Source organism: Mesoplodon densirostris, chromosome 14 (assembly GCF_025265405.1).
Source record: "Mesoplodon densirostris isolate mMesDen1 chromosome 14, mMesDen1 primary haplotype, whole genome shotgun sequence".
NCBI classification, from domain to species: domain Eukaryota; kingdom Metazoa; phylum Chordata; class Mammalia; order Artiodactyla; family Ziphiidae; genus Mesoplodon; species Mesoplodon densirostris.
In genome coordinates this window covers 1,482,036-1,500,636 of record NC_082674.1, presented here as the reverse complement: position 1 = coordinate 1,500,636, position 18,601 = coordinate 1,482,036, and the positions used below count along the sequence as shown (strand labels likewise).

At 56.9% G+C, this 18,601-nt stretch overlaps 1 protein-coding gene across 2 annotated transcripts in view; it reads left to right on the top strand.

The window, feature by feature from the left end:
* The first annotated feature begins 9,560 nt into the window (after nucleotides 1-9,560).
* The window catches only part of PXDN (peroxidasin), a 64,330-nt gene continuing 55,289 nt past the window's right edge, over nucleotides 9,561-18,601 (top strand). The window contains exon 1 of one of the 2 annotated variants that reach the window (XM_060117285.1): nucleotides 9,561-9,851. In XM_060117285.1, coding sequence (XP_059973268.1) covers nucleotides 9,652-9,851 — 200 coding nt within the window. In that variant the 5' untranslated portion in view covers nucleotides 9,561-9,651. The remainder of the gene's footprint in view (nucleotides 9,852-18,601) is intronic. The other variant, XM_060117284.1, reaches the window with a different exon arrangement.

Sequence of the window (18,601 nt, the reverse complement as noted above, 5' to 3'; positions counted from 1 at the left end):
ATCTTGAGCCTCAGTATACGCTCATTGCAACATATCAGCTAAATGACACACCCATAGGTGCCATGACAGTCTGAGACTGACCATAAAAGGCCAAAAAGTGGGCGGTGGCCCAGTTCCTGGAAATCTCTGCACCTTCTTCAAAATAGTTGGAATAATCCTCCCACTCATTAGCCTATGAAATTACCCAGCCCATAAAAACTAACCACCCCATATTTGGGGGCCTCTTGCTTTCTGAGATGGACCACAGTCTGTCTGTGTTTCTCCCAGGGCTGCTCTCACTTTCTGAGCTGGACTGCATTCTATCCATGGAATGTGTATCTCTCTAAGTAAACCTGCTTTCACTTTACTATGGCCGCTCTTGAATTCTTTCCTGCACAAAGCCAAGGACCCTCACCTGGCGGCCGTGCCCAGGAGACCCAGGACGTGACCTGGAACGTGACCATCCTCTCACACCCCACTCTTTTCTGCAGCAGTTCCATCTGCTTTTTTTTTCCTCTCTCTCATTTGTTTGTAGCTTCCTTTCTTGTCTCTGGACCCTTTAACTTAAAGGTTTACGTTCACCCCATCTAAAGGCGGGGGTTGACAGGCTTTGAGCAAAGGTCTGGAGCATCTCCAGAAGCACAGCCTTTGTTCTCAGCATCTCACCTCCCTGGTACAAAACTATGTTCGTGGGGTTGTGAATGAAAAACGTTGCTGCCGTATCAGTAAACCAAGGACTCTGCAGCCATCCTGCCCCTGAGACTGCCCCGAAGGTGAGGACTGAGAGAGGACTCAGGATGGAGGCAAAACGGGCTGCAGCCACCCTCGCGGTGCCCCCTGCGGGGACTCAGGATGGGAAAGCACAGGACCCTGGCCCCGGGTAGCTGAGGTGCAGATCAAAGGGACGGTTGCAATGAGCCTGGACTCTTACATCTTCCCATACATAGAAAAGCACTAAATTCCTTAACCTGAGATGTCTGGGTTTCTTTAATTAACAGTAATCTTTCGATGTTCCGACTGCCTGGCCTTTGTGGCAAAAACCCCTGTAGATCCTGGCTCCCCCCGACCTCTTGTGAGCAGTCCCTCAGAGCATCTGAGAGGCTGTGTCCTCGGCTTAAGTCCTCAGCAAGTCCACCCAATAAACCATAATTCCTAGCCTGTTTGTCTCCATCCTGAGTTCCCTCAAGGCTCATCATAAGGGCATAGGGGTAGCTTTAGTGGCTGGATGGCTGTAGCATCCTTTGTTCACTAATATGGCAGTGATATTTTTCATTGACAAGGGAAATCTCCATTTGTAAGGGGGTTTCCTCTCTGAGCCTGGGGAGAAGGATCATCCCAAATCACCAGAGACCCTCATCCACAGGGAAGTCCTGACTTAAATCTGCATGACAGCCTTATCTGTTTGCCGTTCTGGGTCCCCTTCCCATAACTGGCCTCCACATGCTTCTTCCTCAGATTTAGGTGAAGATGGTAATTAAACCTGAGTTCTAAACCACCTCTTTGAGATGCTCACTTCCCTGGGTGTTGCCCCTGAGTACAGTAGGCACACCCTTGGATAAACTTTTGATTTTTTTTTCTCTTGTTCATTAGTCTTTTATTACAAGGCCCCCAGCCAAGAACACAGGAGTGAAACCGAGCAGGACCCTGTGTGGCCCTGCCAGGTACAAAAGCCTCTCCGAGTCCCCCAGTTCTTCGTAGTGTAACAGGGAAGAACAAAATCTGACTCCATGTTGGATCTGTTTCTTTGACTTTAACCGTTGCTTCTCCTTGCTTTTGTTATTATAATCATACATAATGACCTCCCTTGGGGAACCCTGACCCTCTGCCTGAATGTTAAACTAAAGTGCCTTTGTTCAGCTCACAGGGAAACACCCTGACCCTGCCCACCTGTGAATGGCTGCAGAAAAGAAGCAATTAATACATCCCCTCCCTGATGCTGGCCAAGCCAGGAGATATTTTACAAGACTTTACATTCTCACCTCCTCCCCATCTCTGTTCTATCAAAGAAACTGGCATCCAGTCCCCGATAAGATAGTACTCTAGGACATTAATCTGCCATCTTCTCGGATGCCCAGCTTTCTGAATAAAGTCACTATTCCTTGCCTCAACACCTCATCTCCTGATTTATTGGCCTGTTGTGTGGCCAGCAGAGTGAGCTTGGACTCGGTAACAATAGGAAAAAGGCTTCCGCCTCCCAGACCTTCCCTTTGTTCCGAAGGGTAGATTCCAACAGTTACTAATCCAGGAAGGGAGGGGCACCCGAAGGGCAGTCAGCAAACAACAGTGCAGCCTTGGGGCAGGGTCCTGGCTCCTCCACAGGGAAGATACATAACAGTACCTTTGAGTTCTTCTGCAGGAACTAAGGCCTCCACCCAGGTGGAGGAAGGTAACTTCAGGCTTAGCTCAAGATTCCTGGAGCCCCACCTGCTACCTCACCACCAGCCAGTCAGAAGAAAGTCACACATCCTGCAGTCCTCACCCCAAATTCTGCCTATAAAAACGCTTTCCCGAAAACCATTGGGGAGTTTGGGGTTTTTGAGCACAAGCCACCCATTCCCCTTGCATGGTCCTGCAATAAACCTTTTTCTCTGCTCCAAACTCCGACGTTTCAGTTCATTTGGCCTCACTGTGTGTCAGGCACACGAACCTGCAACAGAAGGGCAGAGGGAGAATTGTCCTAAGAACAGGCCCTGTCTGGGACCCTGAAATAATCAGGGGCAGCAGCAGTCTGAAGGGGAGCCTAGGAAAGCGACATCTAAAGCGAAGCCAGAGAAAGTCTGCTCCAACCCTGGTTCTTCGCAGCAGACGATGACCCTGCTGAGCCCTGTTAAGATTTTTCTCAAAAAGACCTGAAGGCCAACTGATAGGCTGGCTTCCAGCCCCGCTCAGGGCTCTTCGCGTGCCTGGGCCTGGGTCCCCTCGGCACCAGCTCTCCAGCGGGAGCTCTCCGTCCACTCCTCCCCATGCAGCCACACTGGCATTCCTTCTGGAACATTCCTCAGGTGTCCAGCAGGGTGGAGTATGATGCTTTCCACCCAGAGATAGGGCTTCCACTCAGTGTAGGTGATGGGGTGGAGGCTGCACTTGCCCCCCTGGATGTGCCAGTGACGCTGGGCAGAGCCCTCTGGAGTCTGTGCTGTGACAGCTCCAGGGTCAGGGGAACACGAGGTAGAACCAGAGGCATGATTCTCCCTGTGGAAGACAACGACTTCCCGTTTCCCTTTTCTTTCAGAAATCTTTCTCGGGCCTTTTCAAATGTGTGTACATCTTCCTAATGGCTAAAGTAAGCCTCTGCCCTCCTGGCAGTTTCCCCAGGACATGAGAGCATCTCTCTGACTGTGACCCTCTGGACCCAGGCCTGCTGTCCAGACCCCTATGGTCTCCAGACTCCAGACTGCAGTGGGTTGTACGCAGTCAGCCACACAGAGCTGAGGTTTCCTCGGCTTTGTGGCCTCTGAGCAGGTTGCCTGTTATGCCATTGCATCCTGGCTCAAAGCCGGGGTGGGAGTAAAACCAGGCCCTCTGCTCTCCTGGCTTTGATGGCCAGTCTGTGAAGTGAACGGACCGCAGGCGGGTTATAGCAGGAGGAGAGGCACAGACGTCGGTTAACTTTTAATATAACGTGAACGGGGCATCACAGGATAAGCGTGAATGAGACGTGAGAGTTTATGCACGTCTTCGCTGAGGAGAGGAGAGGATGCAGGCCTCCGAGGGGAGAGCTTTAAGAAAAGATGATCTGGGCTTCCCTGGTGGCGCAGTGGCTGAGAGTCCGCCTGCCGATGCAGGGGACGCGGGTTCGTGCCCCGGTCCGGGAAGATCCCACATGCCACGGAGCGGCTGGGCCCATGAGCCATGGTTGCTGAGCCTGTGCGTCTGGAGCCTGTGCTCCGCAACGGGAGAGGCCACAACAGTGAGAGGCCCGCATACCTCAAAAAAATTTTTTTTTAAAAAAGAAAAGATGATCTTAGGAGTTGGGATGGGGGTGATGGTTTGTGACGATTCGTCTGGGTGTGGGGTTGCTGCCCCGTCTCCAGTCCCGTGCCAGGAGTCATCCTGGGCGGTGAAACCCTCGGGGTGGGGACCCAAGATACTGTAGCTCCTGTTGGAGGACATGCCTAAGCAGGTGAAGGCGGGCAGACCGTGACACCCCAAAATGCACTGCCTTGGCATGTGGGTTATTTTGGGCTGAAGGCAGCCAGGACCCAGCAGGTTCATCTGCAGCCGACCTCGGCCCACTTCTGAGCACCCCTGCCTCAGCCCTGGGCAGTGGGGATGTGCCGCCAGGCGGGGTGCTCACCTGGGCCTGGTGACAGCTGGGCTGTGGTGGGCGGGGTCTCGTGGTGGACGGGAGGCTGTGGGCCGCAGGGCGCAGGGACCCACAGAGGCATCCTGCGGCCTGCTCAGGGCCAAGCCCCAGCCCTACTGGATGGTACCTCCGTCCACTTCAGCTCCCAAAGGGGTGTGAGCTCACTCGCGGCTGTGCTGATTTCGGTCTAAAACAGCTCTAAGTGGGTGTATTTAGTCATCTGCCTTCTTTTCAAAATTTAAATGTAAAAAAATAGGCTCTAGATGACCTAATGGGAAGCAGTATAACTCGCTGATCAAAGCTTCAAGATAAAAGGGGTGCAGGAAAGAGTGCCGTGTGGGGTTACAACTAAACACGGGGGTGTTTGTCAACAGGAATGGCTTTAACTTGGGAAAGGCTGATCTTAGACCCATTTGGCTGAGAAGTTGTCTCCGAGTTCATGACGATAAAATGAAATCATGTCCTCACGGCTGTGCTTTCATCCCCGGGATGGAGGTTTCAGACAGTCGTGAAAGGAGGAACGGGGACCCCGCATTCCCGACGCCCTTATCTGGAGGTAGGGCACAGAGCACGAGTGTGCGGGCTACTGCGTCTGCCTGTGGTCCTCACACCAGCGCTACGTTCTAGAGTTTCAAGTTAATCTGGCTGAATAAAGGTCCGGGCCCTTCCCTTCCACCAGCCAGGAGCAGCCTAGGTGAGCAGGACCCGAGGCCACAGTGTCAGGGCTCATCACCACCCAGCCTGCTGTCTCTGTCCCCCTGAACCCAAGTCCTGCCCTGGAGCTCGGGATGTGACCTTCTCTGGAAATGTGGCTGCTGCAGACGTAGCCAGAGTCAGGAGGACGGCATTACAATGGCCCTAAGCCAGCATGTCCTCATAAGGAGAGGGAAACACCGGGTGAGGACAAGTGCGGGGCAAGGTCTTGTGGCGACAGGGCCGGGGCCGGGCTGGCAGTTGGCAGCCCTCCTGGCAACACCAGAAGCCGGAGGGAGGCTGGGACGGGTGCTCCCTCCGAGCCTCCAGAAGGAACCTTGACCTTGGACTTCTGGCCTCCGGAACTGTGGGAGAACAGGTTTCTGCTGGTCAGCGGCAACCAAGTGTGATGCTTTGTGGCAGCAGCCCCGAAAAGGGCTCTTGGAGTAACACCCAGGTCAGCTGGGGGCCCTGCTCCCCTGGGTTGCCAGCGAGTGGGCGGGCTCAGGGCAGGGAGATGCAGGCAGAGGCCCTTGGGACTTGGGGGAGGGGAGCTGCCTCAGGCACAGCCAGGTTCTCAGGGGTGACTCACCGTCTGGGAATGGCCCCTAGGCCTCCAGACTGGGGGCCACCCAGAGCCGGAAAGCCTCTCCAGTAAGGAGAACACTCACCCTGGCGTGACCGACGGCTCCCAGGCAGGCCCCCTCCGACAGCCCTCACTCAGTCCTCAAGAGAGCCTGCGTTTCGAGTAGGGACTGGTCTTCTCCTGTTACAGACGGGAAAGTAAGGCCCAGAGAGGGCGAGAAAGTCGCCCGGAGTCACAGAGCCGGGGGTTGGGGGGGCTGCCTCCCGGCTTCCCTTGTTCCAAACCTCACGTTCTTTTCCTCATAAATCCTCGGAGAGGCAGATAGGGAGACAGACCGGTGGACAGGAGCAACGTCACTCCAGAAGTGGCAGAAAATGCGTACCGTCCTGTCCTTGGGGGACCCCGTGGCGCTACGGAGGAGACGCAGGTGTCTTCTCAGCACAGCCTGGTGCACAAGGGGCTCTCGGTGTGAGGACAGCGACCGAGCAGGGGAGACACTGGCCATCGATCTCCTGAGGCCCAGGAAGCCCTGCAGTCTGAGGGCTGACTTGTGTCTGCAGCTGCGGGCGGCATCACAAGGGGGCAGAGTGCCCGGCACCTCCAGGAGCGTGGCCCCGTAGCCCTCGCAGCCTTAGCAGGTCTCCGGAGAAGGTCGGCAGCCACTGGGGGGTGGTGGGGCATGCAGGGGCCCAGTGACGTCTGGGGGCGTCCCCAACCCCGTCCAGTGCAGTAGGTGAGGCTCGCAGGTCAGTCAGCGTCCTGTCCCCTCCCCTCCCTCCCTCCCTGGATGAGTGACAGGTCCTCGGACATGTTACCCTCTCTGCTGAGCCTCGGTTTTTTCTTTCTTTCTTTCTTTCTTTTTCTTTCTTTCTTTCTTTTTTTCTTTTTTTTTTTTATCTTTATTGGAGTATAATTGCTTTACAATGGTGTGTTAGTTTCTGCTTTATAACAAAGTGAATCAGTTATACATATACATCTGTTCCCATATCCCCTCCCTCTTGCGTCTCCCTCCCTCCCACCCTCCCTATCCCACCCCTCTAGGTGGTCACAAAGCACCGAGCTGATCTCCCTGTGCTATGCGGCTGCTTCCCACTACCTATCTATTTTACATTTGGTAGTGTATATATGGTTTTTTTTCATTTGCAAAATGAGGATAGTAACACCTCCTCAGGAATGTCTGGAGGCTCAGGTGTCTGTGCACCACGGTGTGAGCAGGCCCTGCCTCTTCAGGCTCCGGGAGGATGGATCTCCTGTCCCCACGGCTGCCTGGTCCACTGGAGAGCTCAGCGATACTGTCGACAGAAAACAGACCGGTCGCCGTAATCTTGGCTCCTTTGTCTGCCCATCTGAACAACTAGAGCTTGTCAACCGGCACAATCACACCTGAAAGGGCTGTTTGCTGTAGGACAGATAACAGGATTGTGGGCAGACAATGAGGTTTGGAGAGTGGTCATCAGAGAGAAATGCGAAGAGTCACCAGGGCCTTGGGCAACAGAAAACTTGAGGGGCTTTGATGTCTGCACGTGATTCCCCAGGAAGGTTGAGTTCCTGGAGGTGTGAGGCCTCCGTGCGCCTCTAGAGGGCAGATGCAGGAGGTGCTGCACAAAAGGTGCGGGAAGTGCACTCAGCTCCATGTAAGAGATTCGTTACGAGAACATGAATTCCTTCGGGCCTGAGCATCAGTCATTGCACTGGCCGCTGCTGCCACACCTCCATCCAGAGTTCTGGAGATGGCTGTGTACCCGGCAGACATGTTCAGGAAGACAGCACACGGATGGCCGGAGGGATGGATGGAAGGGTGGTGGGTGGATGGCTGGGTGGATAGAGGGACGGAGGGATGGAGGGATGGGAGGAAAGATGGAAGGAAGGGAGGGAGGGAGGGAGGGAGACAGGAGGGAGGGAGGGAGGGAAGGTGGGAAGGATGGAAGGAGGAAAGGTGGGAGGAGGGAGGGATAGACAGATTTTAAGGAAGTGGCTCATGCACTTGTGGGCACTGGCAGGTCCTACATTTTACAGGCAGGTCAGGAGACTAGAAACCCAGGCAGGAGTGGATGCTGAGGTCTTGCAATAGAAGTTCTTCTCCAGGAAGCCTCAGTTTCTACTCTAAAGAACTTAAACTGAGTGGATGAGGCTCACCCACATTATGGAGGAAACTCCTCTTTGTCGAAGTTCACCAGTGTCAATCTCATCCACAAAATACCTTCAGCACAACACCTGGATTAGTGGTTGATCAAATCACGGGGTGTGACAGCCCAGCAGACTGGACACAGAAAATTAGCAGCAGCTCGTGCTGAACTGAAAAGAGAGGCTAAGACTGTGCGCTGCTCAGGACGCCTGCGCCTGGGTTGGCAGAGGTTGAGGTGGTGGGTGAAATTCGATCTTTACCCACTTACACTGGAGAGGTCCAGAGACATTCGGATGGGGGGGTGGGCAGGGTCAAAGCAGTGGCGCCTTCTCTGCCTGCTGCAGGGAGGATGGACCTGGTAGACAGGTGGGGGGCAGCGTCTTGGCGGTGGTCCAGGGTGATGGGCAGGGCCAGGACCGTCAGCGGTTATGGGACGGAAGATGGAGGAACAGAAATCGACTGAGCCACAAGGAACAACTGGAATCCACAGGGTTTCTCAACTCCCTACATGTGGTGAGCACCAAACAGGCCACTTCTGGGTTGGAGGGTCTGAGAAAGCAGTTTGGAGGATCACATCAGCGATCCAGAAGAAAACAGACATCTTTCAGGGAAAGTAAGGTTTTGGATTTCTGCATTTAAGTTTGAAATTCTTGTGGGGCAAGCAGGCAGCACTTGTAAAGGAGTGTGGAGCCCTGGGGGGATTTGTGACTGGTTAGCACGGGACCCCTGGCTGGCGTGGTCCGGGTCGCTGGAGGACTGGGAAGGCTTCTCCCTGTGGTAACAGGAATGACAGCTTCCGTGACAAACGTGCAGCGTCTGGAGGGGCCTGAGCCAGACCCCAGCTCAGCTGCCCGCAGAGGCAGACCCTGGGAACCGTGTAGGTACAGGAGTTTACTGACACAGCAGCGGGACAGCGCCCTGTCACCCCAGTCCTGCTGAAGCATGCCTGAGGTAGAACGCCCCTCTGGTCACACGACAGTGTGGAGGTCAGAACAGACCCAGGCTCCTCTCTGACTCTGGGACTTGGTGATCATGTGTCTTTGGACACAGGACAGCCTGGACTTCCTCAACTGTAGCACGCAGAGCCTGGATCCTGGCGAGTGAAGCGTTAGAATGGGGCTGCAGACAGACACAAGAACGTGGGACTGCCTCAACCTCCTTCCCACGGCCCCCTGTGTCTTCTGGTGGCTCCAGGCAAGGCCCCCTTGGGGGAGGCCCGGTGGGGTTCTTCCGGGTGTGGCCACAAAGGAGGAGACTAAAGGACACTGAGAGTCCACCTAGCCAAGCCCTGCGCCCAGGTCTCTACGCAAACGTCTTCTGCGCTCCCAACAGTGGCCTGGGGTCAGCAGTGCCCAGGACCTGGGTGCTTAACAGGCCTCACGGGCTCAGACCCCTGGCTCCGATCCTGCTGCAGCGGGTGTTTGTACATGTCAGACAGACAGAGAGATACGCGGAGGGGGAGAGGCCGAGAGAGAGAGAGAGAGAGAGAGAGAGAGAGAGAGAGAGAGAGAGAGAGAGAGATAGGAAGGGAGACAGAGAGAGACAGAGAGAAAACTCTAGCAAGTGCTTGGAATCGTGACTGCAGCTTGCTAAGCACTGCGAACGTGTGTTATAAAACAACCTCCACCCCTACTGCACACATGTGGAAACGGCGGCTAGGCGAGGCGGAGCAACTTGGCCGAGGCCTCCGGTCGTGGGCGCAGACCTGGGACTGGAACCCGGGGGCCCAACCTGAGCTCCGCACCCGGGGCAGCGCCGCGGCCCGACGCCCGGCAGGAGGTCCTCGCCCCGCCCCGGTCCTTGGGGAGGAGGGGGCGGGCGGGGAGGAGCCGCGCGCATGTGCACAGCTGGCGCCCCCCGCCCGCCGCGCGCAGCTGGGACGTGGGCCGTAGCCGGCGGCGGTGGAGACGCCGGGCCCTCGCGGTCGGTCGCAGAGTCCGAGCGTCCCGCGCGCCGTGGGCCATGGCCGTGCGCGCCGCGCGCCCCGCGCGCCCCTGCTTGCTGGCGCTCGTGCTGTGCTCGTGCTGGGGGGCACTGGCCGCGGTCGCCTCCAAGCCGGGCAACGGGTGTCCGAGCCGCTGCCTGTGCTTCCGCACCACGGTGCGCTGCATGCATCTGCTGCTGGAGGCCGTGCCCGCCGTGGCGCCGCAGACCTCCATCCTGTGAGTCCGGCGGGGCGCGGGGGATCTGGGCGCGCGGGGCGGCCGGGGGCCGGGGGCCGGAGGGAGGGTCGCGCGGCGGCGCCTTTGTCCTCCGTGGCCGGGCGGGGGGCGGACCTGAGCGCAGCGCGCGCCGCCTCCGGAGCCGCCTTTGTTCGGAGCTCGGCATCCCCGAGGGACGGGAAAGTTGTCGGCAGCCTCCGGGGAGAGCCCCCCGCCCTGCCCGGCCCGGTCCTGCTGGCTCCCCTCCTCCGCTCGCCTTCCTCCCCTCCCGCCCCTGTCCGGCCCCTCTTCTCCCGGGGCCCGGCCTCCCCCTCCCCCTCCCCCCGCTTCCTCTCCTCCCCCTTCCTTTCCCCTCCCCCTCTTCCCCCCTCCTTCTACTCGGCGGTTCCCGCTCCCCGTTTTCCCCTCCTCCCCGAGCGCGGCACCCCTGTCCCGGCTCTGGGGGCGGGGAGCGGCCCTCCCTGGCGCACCCTCCGTGACCTCACGTCTCCGCATCTGCCGGGGCGCCGAGAGCCTCCTGCCCGGGTTGTCCCGGGGCCCGTGGGGCGCACGGTTCTCTGGGGCTTTCTCTGCGCCGTGAGCCTGCCTGGCCGAGTTCCGGGAGGCGCCGCGGTGCGGGTCCCCGAGTTGCGGGGCAGCGCGGGCGGCCCGGGGGTGGATACGGTCGGGGTCCCAGCGGTTTTGCTCCCGGGGCACGTCCTCGCCCTCATCTCCAGCCGGGGCGCGCCCAGGTGGTGCCATCGGAGACCCGGCGCTCGGGTTGGCAGGACGCATCGCGCCCTCGCCGGCCGACCCCCGCCCTCCCTAGAGGATCCCGGCCCCGGATGCCGCCGAGTCGCTGCAGGCCTGTTTGGATGCGTCTCTGATTAGAAATTTTCAAAATCTGTAAAAGCAGCCTGCGTTTCAGGCGCTGACTGTATTCGCGTCCTGCAGCTGCCTCTCTGAATGCCAAAAATAGTTTCCACTTCTCTCGGCTGAGCCAGAGTACTTTGGCACCATGAAGAGCCTGCAAAAGTTGTAAAATTTTGAGTGGACTCTTCAGGAAGTGGGCGGTCAGGGTTCGTACTTTTAAAACAAAGTACACGGACAGCCCACTCCCCTCGTGGCCGCCGGCTCTACTGGCAGCTTCCTTGGGGTCCTCGGCCGCTCCTCGCAGCCCGGAAACCGCTCCTCCAAGAAGCACAGGCACGGGCTTCCTTCCCGTGTGGAGGGCCGGCCAGCCAGCCGAGGCGGGCCCGCAGGAGGGCATCAGGTTCTGAGGAGGGGGACCGTAACAGCCCAAGTGAGGGTGTCCTGGAGGCACTCATTTAGTTCTTCAGTGAGTCAGTGGAAAAAACCTGGACCCTGAAGCCATTTTTCACATCTGGCCAAAGTCTGATACTCGTACTGTGCGTTGCCCTCACATCTTAATGGCTTTTTAAAAAGAATGATATTTTAAAATGTGGTTGTTGTAGAACAGAAATGGAGCCACCAGCCTCCTGCGGGTGGTGAGATTCTCTACAGAACCTCATAGGGTTTTGTAAAACAGCTGAGGGTAGGAAGGGAAAGTGACATAATAAATAGGTAACCCTGGCAAGATTTCCAGAAATCCTCCCTTTGACTTATGCTTTCGTGGGGTTTTATAGTTTTCAAAGATGTTTTGAAATGACCTGCGTGGTCTCGTTGATTCTGTGAGGGGGCAGGGTGTGCTAAGCTGACCAGATCCCTCACAGAACCAAGCGGATTATCGCCGACATGGACACACACCCAGCTGCCAGCCGCGTAGACACAGGCGCAGGGGGAGGAAGCTCCCATCGCCGCCAGTGTGGACCTGGGACAGAACTGAGTCCTGGTGGGAGGGGGTCCAGCTGGGCACCCGGAGCTGGGGACACAGAGGGGGGCGGTGATGATGAGAGAGAGACCAGCTCGGGGGCACCATGTTGCCGCCTGTGGGCTCTGGGGTCCAGTCTGGCGCGTTCCTGGGGGACTGCTCGTTGGGGTGCAGTCAGGTCACAAGTTCCACTTGTGCAGAAACGTTCAGTGTTCACTTCCAGCGTTTCTCCCAGGTCTCTGCTCTCATGCATCTGCTGCTGTTTTCTATTTTTAAAAAATGATTTGGTGGCAATTGGGGACTTAAAAGATGTGAGGGTAAGTGAAGACCCTGGCCCCAGACTTAACTGGGCCGTCCAGCCATCACTTCACCCCTTTGCTTTCGGGACCCTCCCCTCTCCCACCTCCCCTCGGCCCCCCCAGAAAGACTGAACGGGAATCACTGGGCACATCAGACTTGTCTCCTGCTCAGGGTGTTTCAGGGTGTGTCCAGGTGGGTCCCGAGAGTGGACTGGTTTGCCTCGTGGTTGGGCTTCAGAAATGATGGTCCGAGAGTGTCCTGTGATTCCGGTTTGACCCTGGAAAGTAGAAAGTGGTGTTCTAGCCGCCCTAGGATCTGGAGTCCTCAGGCTCTGGTGCTGCAGCTGGTCCCTTCACCAGCGGGTGTGGTACTCAGTTCAGCTCAGCTTTTGTAGAAATACTTGTTTAGTTTTTGAGTATTTTACTCTGCTCAGCACTACAGGAGACGTTTGTCACGGTGATGATGAAACAGCTAGCGCTAAACCTAAGCAGTGTGCCGGCCTTACTTGGCCCGCTTCCCGTCCTCCCCTCCGCCGGGACCTCTGGGGACAACACGTTCTACACCTCCTGCCTCATGAGTCCTGGCGAGCCCTCCGCGCCCCACCCCCGACACCGTCCTTCTCGTCTATGCGGTCGTGGGGTTGCCTCCTTAAAGCTGGCTCCCACCCCATGGTCCAGGCCACTCCAAAGCCGCCGTCCATGTGACAGGAAGCCCTGGCGTTGGAGGGTGCCTGGGGCTGGGGGCTGGTGAGAGCCCCTCCCGTGGGCTCGTGGTCAGCCTGCCAGGCAGCTGTCCCCACATCCCTCGACGTCTGCTGACGCGTGTGTTTGGGCCTGGGCCAGCTTCCGGTTCCCGCCCCTCGGGGTCCTGGGTCCACTGGGATGCTGGGGAGGGAGGCCCTGCAGCCCTGTGATGAGGGCGACTGGCCATCCAGGTGTGCCTGGCTGAGGGGGGCTGCAGGAGGCCAGCCCTGGGCGCCAGCGCCTCTGGTGGTCTGGGCGAGTGACCGCCCGTCTTTGGGGTCATATACCCATACTCGGAGAAGGTCCTGGTGCTCCCTGGGGACTAGCCCCCCAAGGCACAGCGTCTCCCCTTACCAGCCTCCACTGGAGCTCCTGGAAGCTGGCCGACCGGAGGATCCAACTTCCCACCGCTTCCCTGTGCGCCCAGGTGAGGTCTCTGGCCTACAGGTGGCCGGAGGGAGGGAGCGTTCCCTGTCCAGGAGGTGGGCAGGCTGTCAGCTGCACGTTCACGTCCCCTCCCCTGTCTTCCTGGGGTTCAGGGAGTTCCCTCTCCAGCCACCCGTCCCCGGACGCGTTCAGCCCCCGGGGAGGGCTGACCTCTCCTCCCCTGGGTGAGGCTTCACAAGGTCAGCAAAGCAGCCTCTGGCTGTCAGTCTCTGCAGGACACCCGTGCAGGCCACGACAACAGGCTTTAAGCTGAAGCCTGTGGCTTACCTGAAGCAGATTTCTGCTTTTAGACTCCCTGTTGGGATGAAGTCAAAGTCTTCATTCTCACAGCTCAGAGGGACATTTTTCAAGTATCTGAATGTTGGTAATTTATTTTTCCAAAATGGTGGTGGCTACTCTGCCGCGTCCCGAGCCCACAGCTTTAAGAACGCCCAGCGTGCTGTGTGCAGAGAGGAGACCTCGGTGACCCCGAGGAAGCTTCCAGAGGCCACCTGGGATGCTGTGTGTGACGTCAGCCATCAGGGAGTGGTCCTGGGTCCGTGCTCAGTTTGGACACAACTTTACATTTGAAAACATGCCTTTGGAAGTTGCATCTGGAAAAACTTCCTTGGTAACTGCAGCCGGGCAGCTAGAAAGCTCCCCCTCCTCTGTGACATTAGCAAGTCAAGGAAATCGTTGTAAAAAGAAAGCACATCGGGCCCTGTGAATCCGTGGGTAGCTCCGGCTTCGTCCAGGGTGTGGACACCGCAGCCTGGACGCGGTCTCCTCCCCTCTGTGCGTCCCCGGCCGCCTCCTCAGTCCTATGACTCAGCTTCCCTGCCTGGTGACGCCCGGCAGCTGTCGTCGGCTTCCCTTCCGATGGCCTAAGTGCAGGAGATGAGTCTCGGTCACAAGCACGAGTTCTGGGAATCGTGTGAACAGACCCACTGTCTGTCCCCAGCACACCCTGGGCGGCGGGCGGTCACGCCCACCAGGCCTGGGCCTGGCGGCTCCTGGAGCTAAGGACAGGACCTGCCCTGCCGGAGGACGCGTGGCCTGGAAGCGGGGGAGGGCTCCTTGCCTGGGGGAAGGCGGGCATTTTATTAGAAGAGGTGGCAGGGGGGCAGGCTGGACAGAGGTGTCCACTGCACCCATGACAAGTGCCACGGTCAGGTGTCAACAGAACAGCGACAGAATCCCAGTCTCTGGAGCTGGGCCTGTCATCCGTTTGACGAGTGGGTGAGCGCTGGAAGGTCCGTGCGCCTGTGCTGGTTCCCGCTGGCTTAGTCGGAGGTTCTGTCTTGTTGGCTGGAGATGCCCGCCTCTTTCCTGGGCACTTGCCAACAGGAAGAAGCTGGAGTAGGTGCCGTGGTGAGGGGATGGGGGCCTCGGGGTCCCGGCCGAACTCTGAGGGCAGCGCCCAGGGCTAGAGTTGGGCCCGGCCTCCCGTCTCCCTCCACCGTGTGCGCTGGCGGGGCGCTGACGGCCTTCAGTGCCCGAGACGTCAGGTCTCTCAACTTAGCATCCGGGTTTAAGGAGCATTTGAATTGTGAGTTTCATGTGCTTTTGGGGGTACACAAGAAAATGCAGTTTGTTTACAAATACAGTTTTGGGTGAATTCAATTTAAACGCAGTTAAACATCACTAAATTTGATGCTTAAGTAGTTTATGTGGACGTTTCGTGTGTTACTATATGTCTCTGCTGGCCGGTAGCTCCCTGGGGTCGGCCTTGGACTTGAACTAGTAACTACGTGTCTCATGTAGCACCTGCACAAAACTCAGCCCACGTGTGTCAGTGGGTGAGGGAATGCTTTTTGGTGTTTAAAATAACATCATCGATAACTTAGGATCTTTCTAAATTGGTAAGTCCAGTGGTTCATGTTTTCTTTATCTTGAAGTTAATTTTGAAAAATAGAAATCACACATGTTCCTCTCCTGGTCCCTTGGTTTCTCTTCAGATGCTACCAGTCCACAGAAAACTTAGGCAAATCCCGGGATAGCTCAGTCCAACGATGACTCATGTGACTGAATCAAAACTGGCAAAAAGTTTAAGTAAGAATGTGTTAGTTGTTTCAGGACTTAATTCTCAGCTCCCCTTTTCTTGGCTCGGATACAGGGTCAGTTATCCCTGCTAATTTGATCAGTTTCTTTTTTCTGGACACTGTTGCCTTTCTCTCCGAGGGTACACAGACTGTAGAGAACTTGCCCTGCAGACCCTCGGTGGGCAGTGACCTGACACTGTGTCCCCAGGGCTCTCCTTGGCCTTGTCTGGTTTCCTTCAGCCTCCTTTGAAGGGTGGTTTGTTCAGAGCTGGCTGCCCACCGGACGACCAGCTCACTGAGCAGAGGGATGGTGCCTGCCGGCGTCTGGATGCCCAGCCCCAGGGGAGCTCGGGGCGGGCGGCTGGGCGGGTACAGGCTGCTGTCACCCAGCCCATGGAGCTCAGAGGCCCACGAGCAGCCCACAGGCTCGTCCCCTTCTGTTCTACAGTCAGGTCCGCGGTGGAAGCTTAACCAGTGATGATTCCCTTTTCCGACCTCTGTCCGGATGAATTTTCACCAAGGAAAATAAAAAGCCTCGTGGGGATTCCGCTGACAGGACAGCAGGAGTTCGTGTTCGCGGTGCGCGCCTGGGGGACCATGCTGTGTCCGGTCTGTGCAGCCGTCGCCACAATCAGGATAATGAGTGTCCTCACCCGCGGGGTCCGCGCCCCTGGCAGCCCCTCCTCCCGAGTTCTGCCTCACTGGGCAGGACTGCGTCTGTGTTCACCAGGGGCGCTGGGCTTTGTTCTTTCCTGGAATGTCTTTGTCTGCTTTGCGTATTCAGGGTAGACCTTGCCTCCCAGAGGGGGTGTGAGGCGCTGCCTGCTCTCCAGTGCTTGGGGACCGCAGGGGGCATGCGGCTTAGTGCTGCTTAGAGGTCTGCTCCGGCTTCCCAGGGAAGCCCCCCGGGCTGGGCTGGGCGTCCTAGGAGGGTTGTAAACTGTGATCTCAAACTCTTCAGTAATCACAGGGCTGTTGGGGACAGTTTCTTCCTGAGTGAGCCCTGGGAGCTGGGAGCTCGGCCACGTCGCACGATCCAGGGACAGCCATCCATCGTGAAGTTCCCCATTATCCTCCTAACGTCTGAAGATCTGTAGGGATGTCAGTTCTCTTGCTCCTGATGTCAGAAAGGCGTGTCTTCTCTCTCGTTTTTTCCTGATCAGTCTGCCTAGAGGTTTTTCCATTGTACTGAACTTTGCAGAAACCCAGCTTTCGGATGCATTGATTTTTCTCTTTGGTTTTTCCTTTCTCTGTTTTGCTGATCTCTGCTCTGATCTTTATTGGCCTCACATGCATGGCTCCGCTGAGCGCTTGACGCTCCAGGGTCCCTGGTGTCCTCTCTCTGTCCCTGGAGCTCCAGCCGTCCTGTCTGCGTCCTGTGGGTTCTCTCTGTCCCTTGGGCAGCAACCTGGGGCCATTCTGTGCTCACTTCCTTCGTTTTCACTCCCTCGGGGATCCTGTCCATTGCTGACCCATGCACAGTATCTTGAAAACAGTTGTTTCATGTATTTTGTCAGCTTTTTGGTTGTTTCAGACAGGGGAGGAAGTCTGGCCCCTGTTATCCCATCTTTTTTGTAACTTTGTAAAACCTTCATTAAATTCTTCTGCAACTTTGTAACAGTGTGGCTTATAAAGAAAGTAACAAATAGAATAATGCTTTCACATGCTCCAAGTCCTGATTTAAAAAAACTAAAAATTGTCCAACCCGCTGTTCTCCATTTGCCTTTGGAAGGCTGTTGTATCGGGCAGGGGAGTTCAACTGCAGCTGCCTAATAAATGGTCGCAGGGTCTCGGCGGATTAAAACAGTGTAAGTTCCTACTTCCCTCACACGGAATCCAGGGCAGATGTCCTTGCTGGGCAGCTGTGCCTGGAGGCTCTGGTCTCAGCCCGGGGCCTGCAGACCCCGGCCAACAGGGCAGTGGCCTGGGTGCTGGGCTGATCTGTGCGGGACGTGCCGCGCCCTTCACCCACCTGTGGCTGCGGCTGCTTCTGATGCCAAAGGCAGAGCTGGGTAGTTGTGACCTGACAGTACATTTCCTCTCCGGCCCTTTAAGGTAACGGCGCTCTACCAGTGACCTGGGGACCCAGGCTCTGTCCACCCTGTAGCTCTGCTGTCCTGGTCCCTGGCCCTCCAGGCTGCCAGGGAAGCGATGGGGGGAGTGAGCGAGAGGAGGGTCCAGGGCTTCGACTGCCCCACGGGGACACGTCACTTGTGCTCACATTGCCTGGGGGGCACCGGTCCCCTGTCCCCACCTGGTGCCTGGCGGGCTCTGGCACGTTGTTTAGGGCCTTCCCAGGAAGGGAAACTGCTTTGGGAGTGTCGGACGTGCTGGACGGGCGGTGCCTGGCTGCCGTGCTGCCTTCACTGTGTCCTTTCCAGGCGCTGCTGTGGCATGTGGGCACCTCTGGCCCTTCATGTGCAGCACAGAGAGGGCTGCGAGGTGTCGGCCCTGCTTCCCGTGTCCTGTGCCGTGTGGTGGCTCCCTGCTCCAGCCCCCCGTTAGTTTAGGTCCCACTGTGGGCTGTAACAGGGGCCATCATGGGTAAATAGAGGTTAAAAACTAGAATCTCCTTCTTCTAACAAGAATTTTGTTCATTCCTCCTCAACAGAGAGCTGCCCCGTGTAATTATGGCAGGTGTTGAACAGCCTGTGGTGGTAACCCGTAGATCACAGCCGGATTTCTTAGAAGCCAAACGCTTGACTCAGGATTTTCTGCCAGGACGAGGGATATTTGGATTTACGCTGCTTTTTTGGAAATTTGCAGGCTGCCTTCTCTCAGGCCCTGCAGGGGTGGTCATCGTGGGTGGAGTTTGGCTGGAGGTACAGCCTTTCCGCCCGGGGCCGGGGGTTAGCGGGGCGGTGGGGGGGCAGCATCTCCCCAGCAGCTGCAAGCAGGAGGTTGTGGAACCTGCCCCTCACCCACTCCAGTGCCCTGTCCTGTTTACTCTTCTTTTACAACATATTTTTAAATATTTTTATGCAAGCTGTACATGTTCATGGTAGAAAAATGTGAAAATACAAATAAAAACACCATAATAAATGACTCACATTCCTATTATTAGGGGAAACTGTTAGCCTGCCAGGCTTTCCCTCAGGTACACAAACAGTCATGTGAGCGCACATGGACGTGGAATCACTGGGGTGTCTGCATGTCTTTCTGTGTCCACCGCTCTATCTGTCCATCAGCCATCTACGTCTGCTGTGTTCTGTGCATCATCTATCATCTGTGCATCTATGGACCTATCTCTCTATCTCTGTGTCTATGTGTTATCTCTCTCTACCTATCCACCTCCCTACCTACCCGTCTACCTGTTTCCAGACACTGGGAGGGAACGTGTCCTGCTCTCTATGCCCTCTGCATGCTATGAAGCCTGTCCGCCCACAGTAGCCATGTATGTGTCTGCAGTGATTAGAGGTCTGCACCATC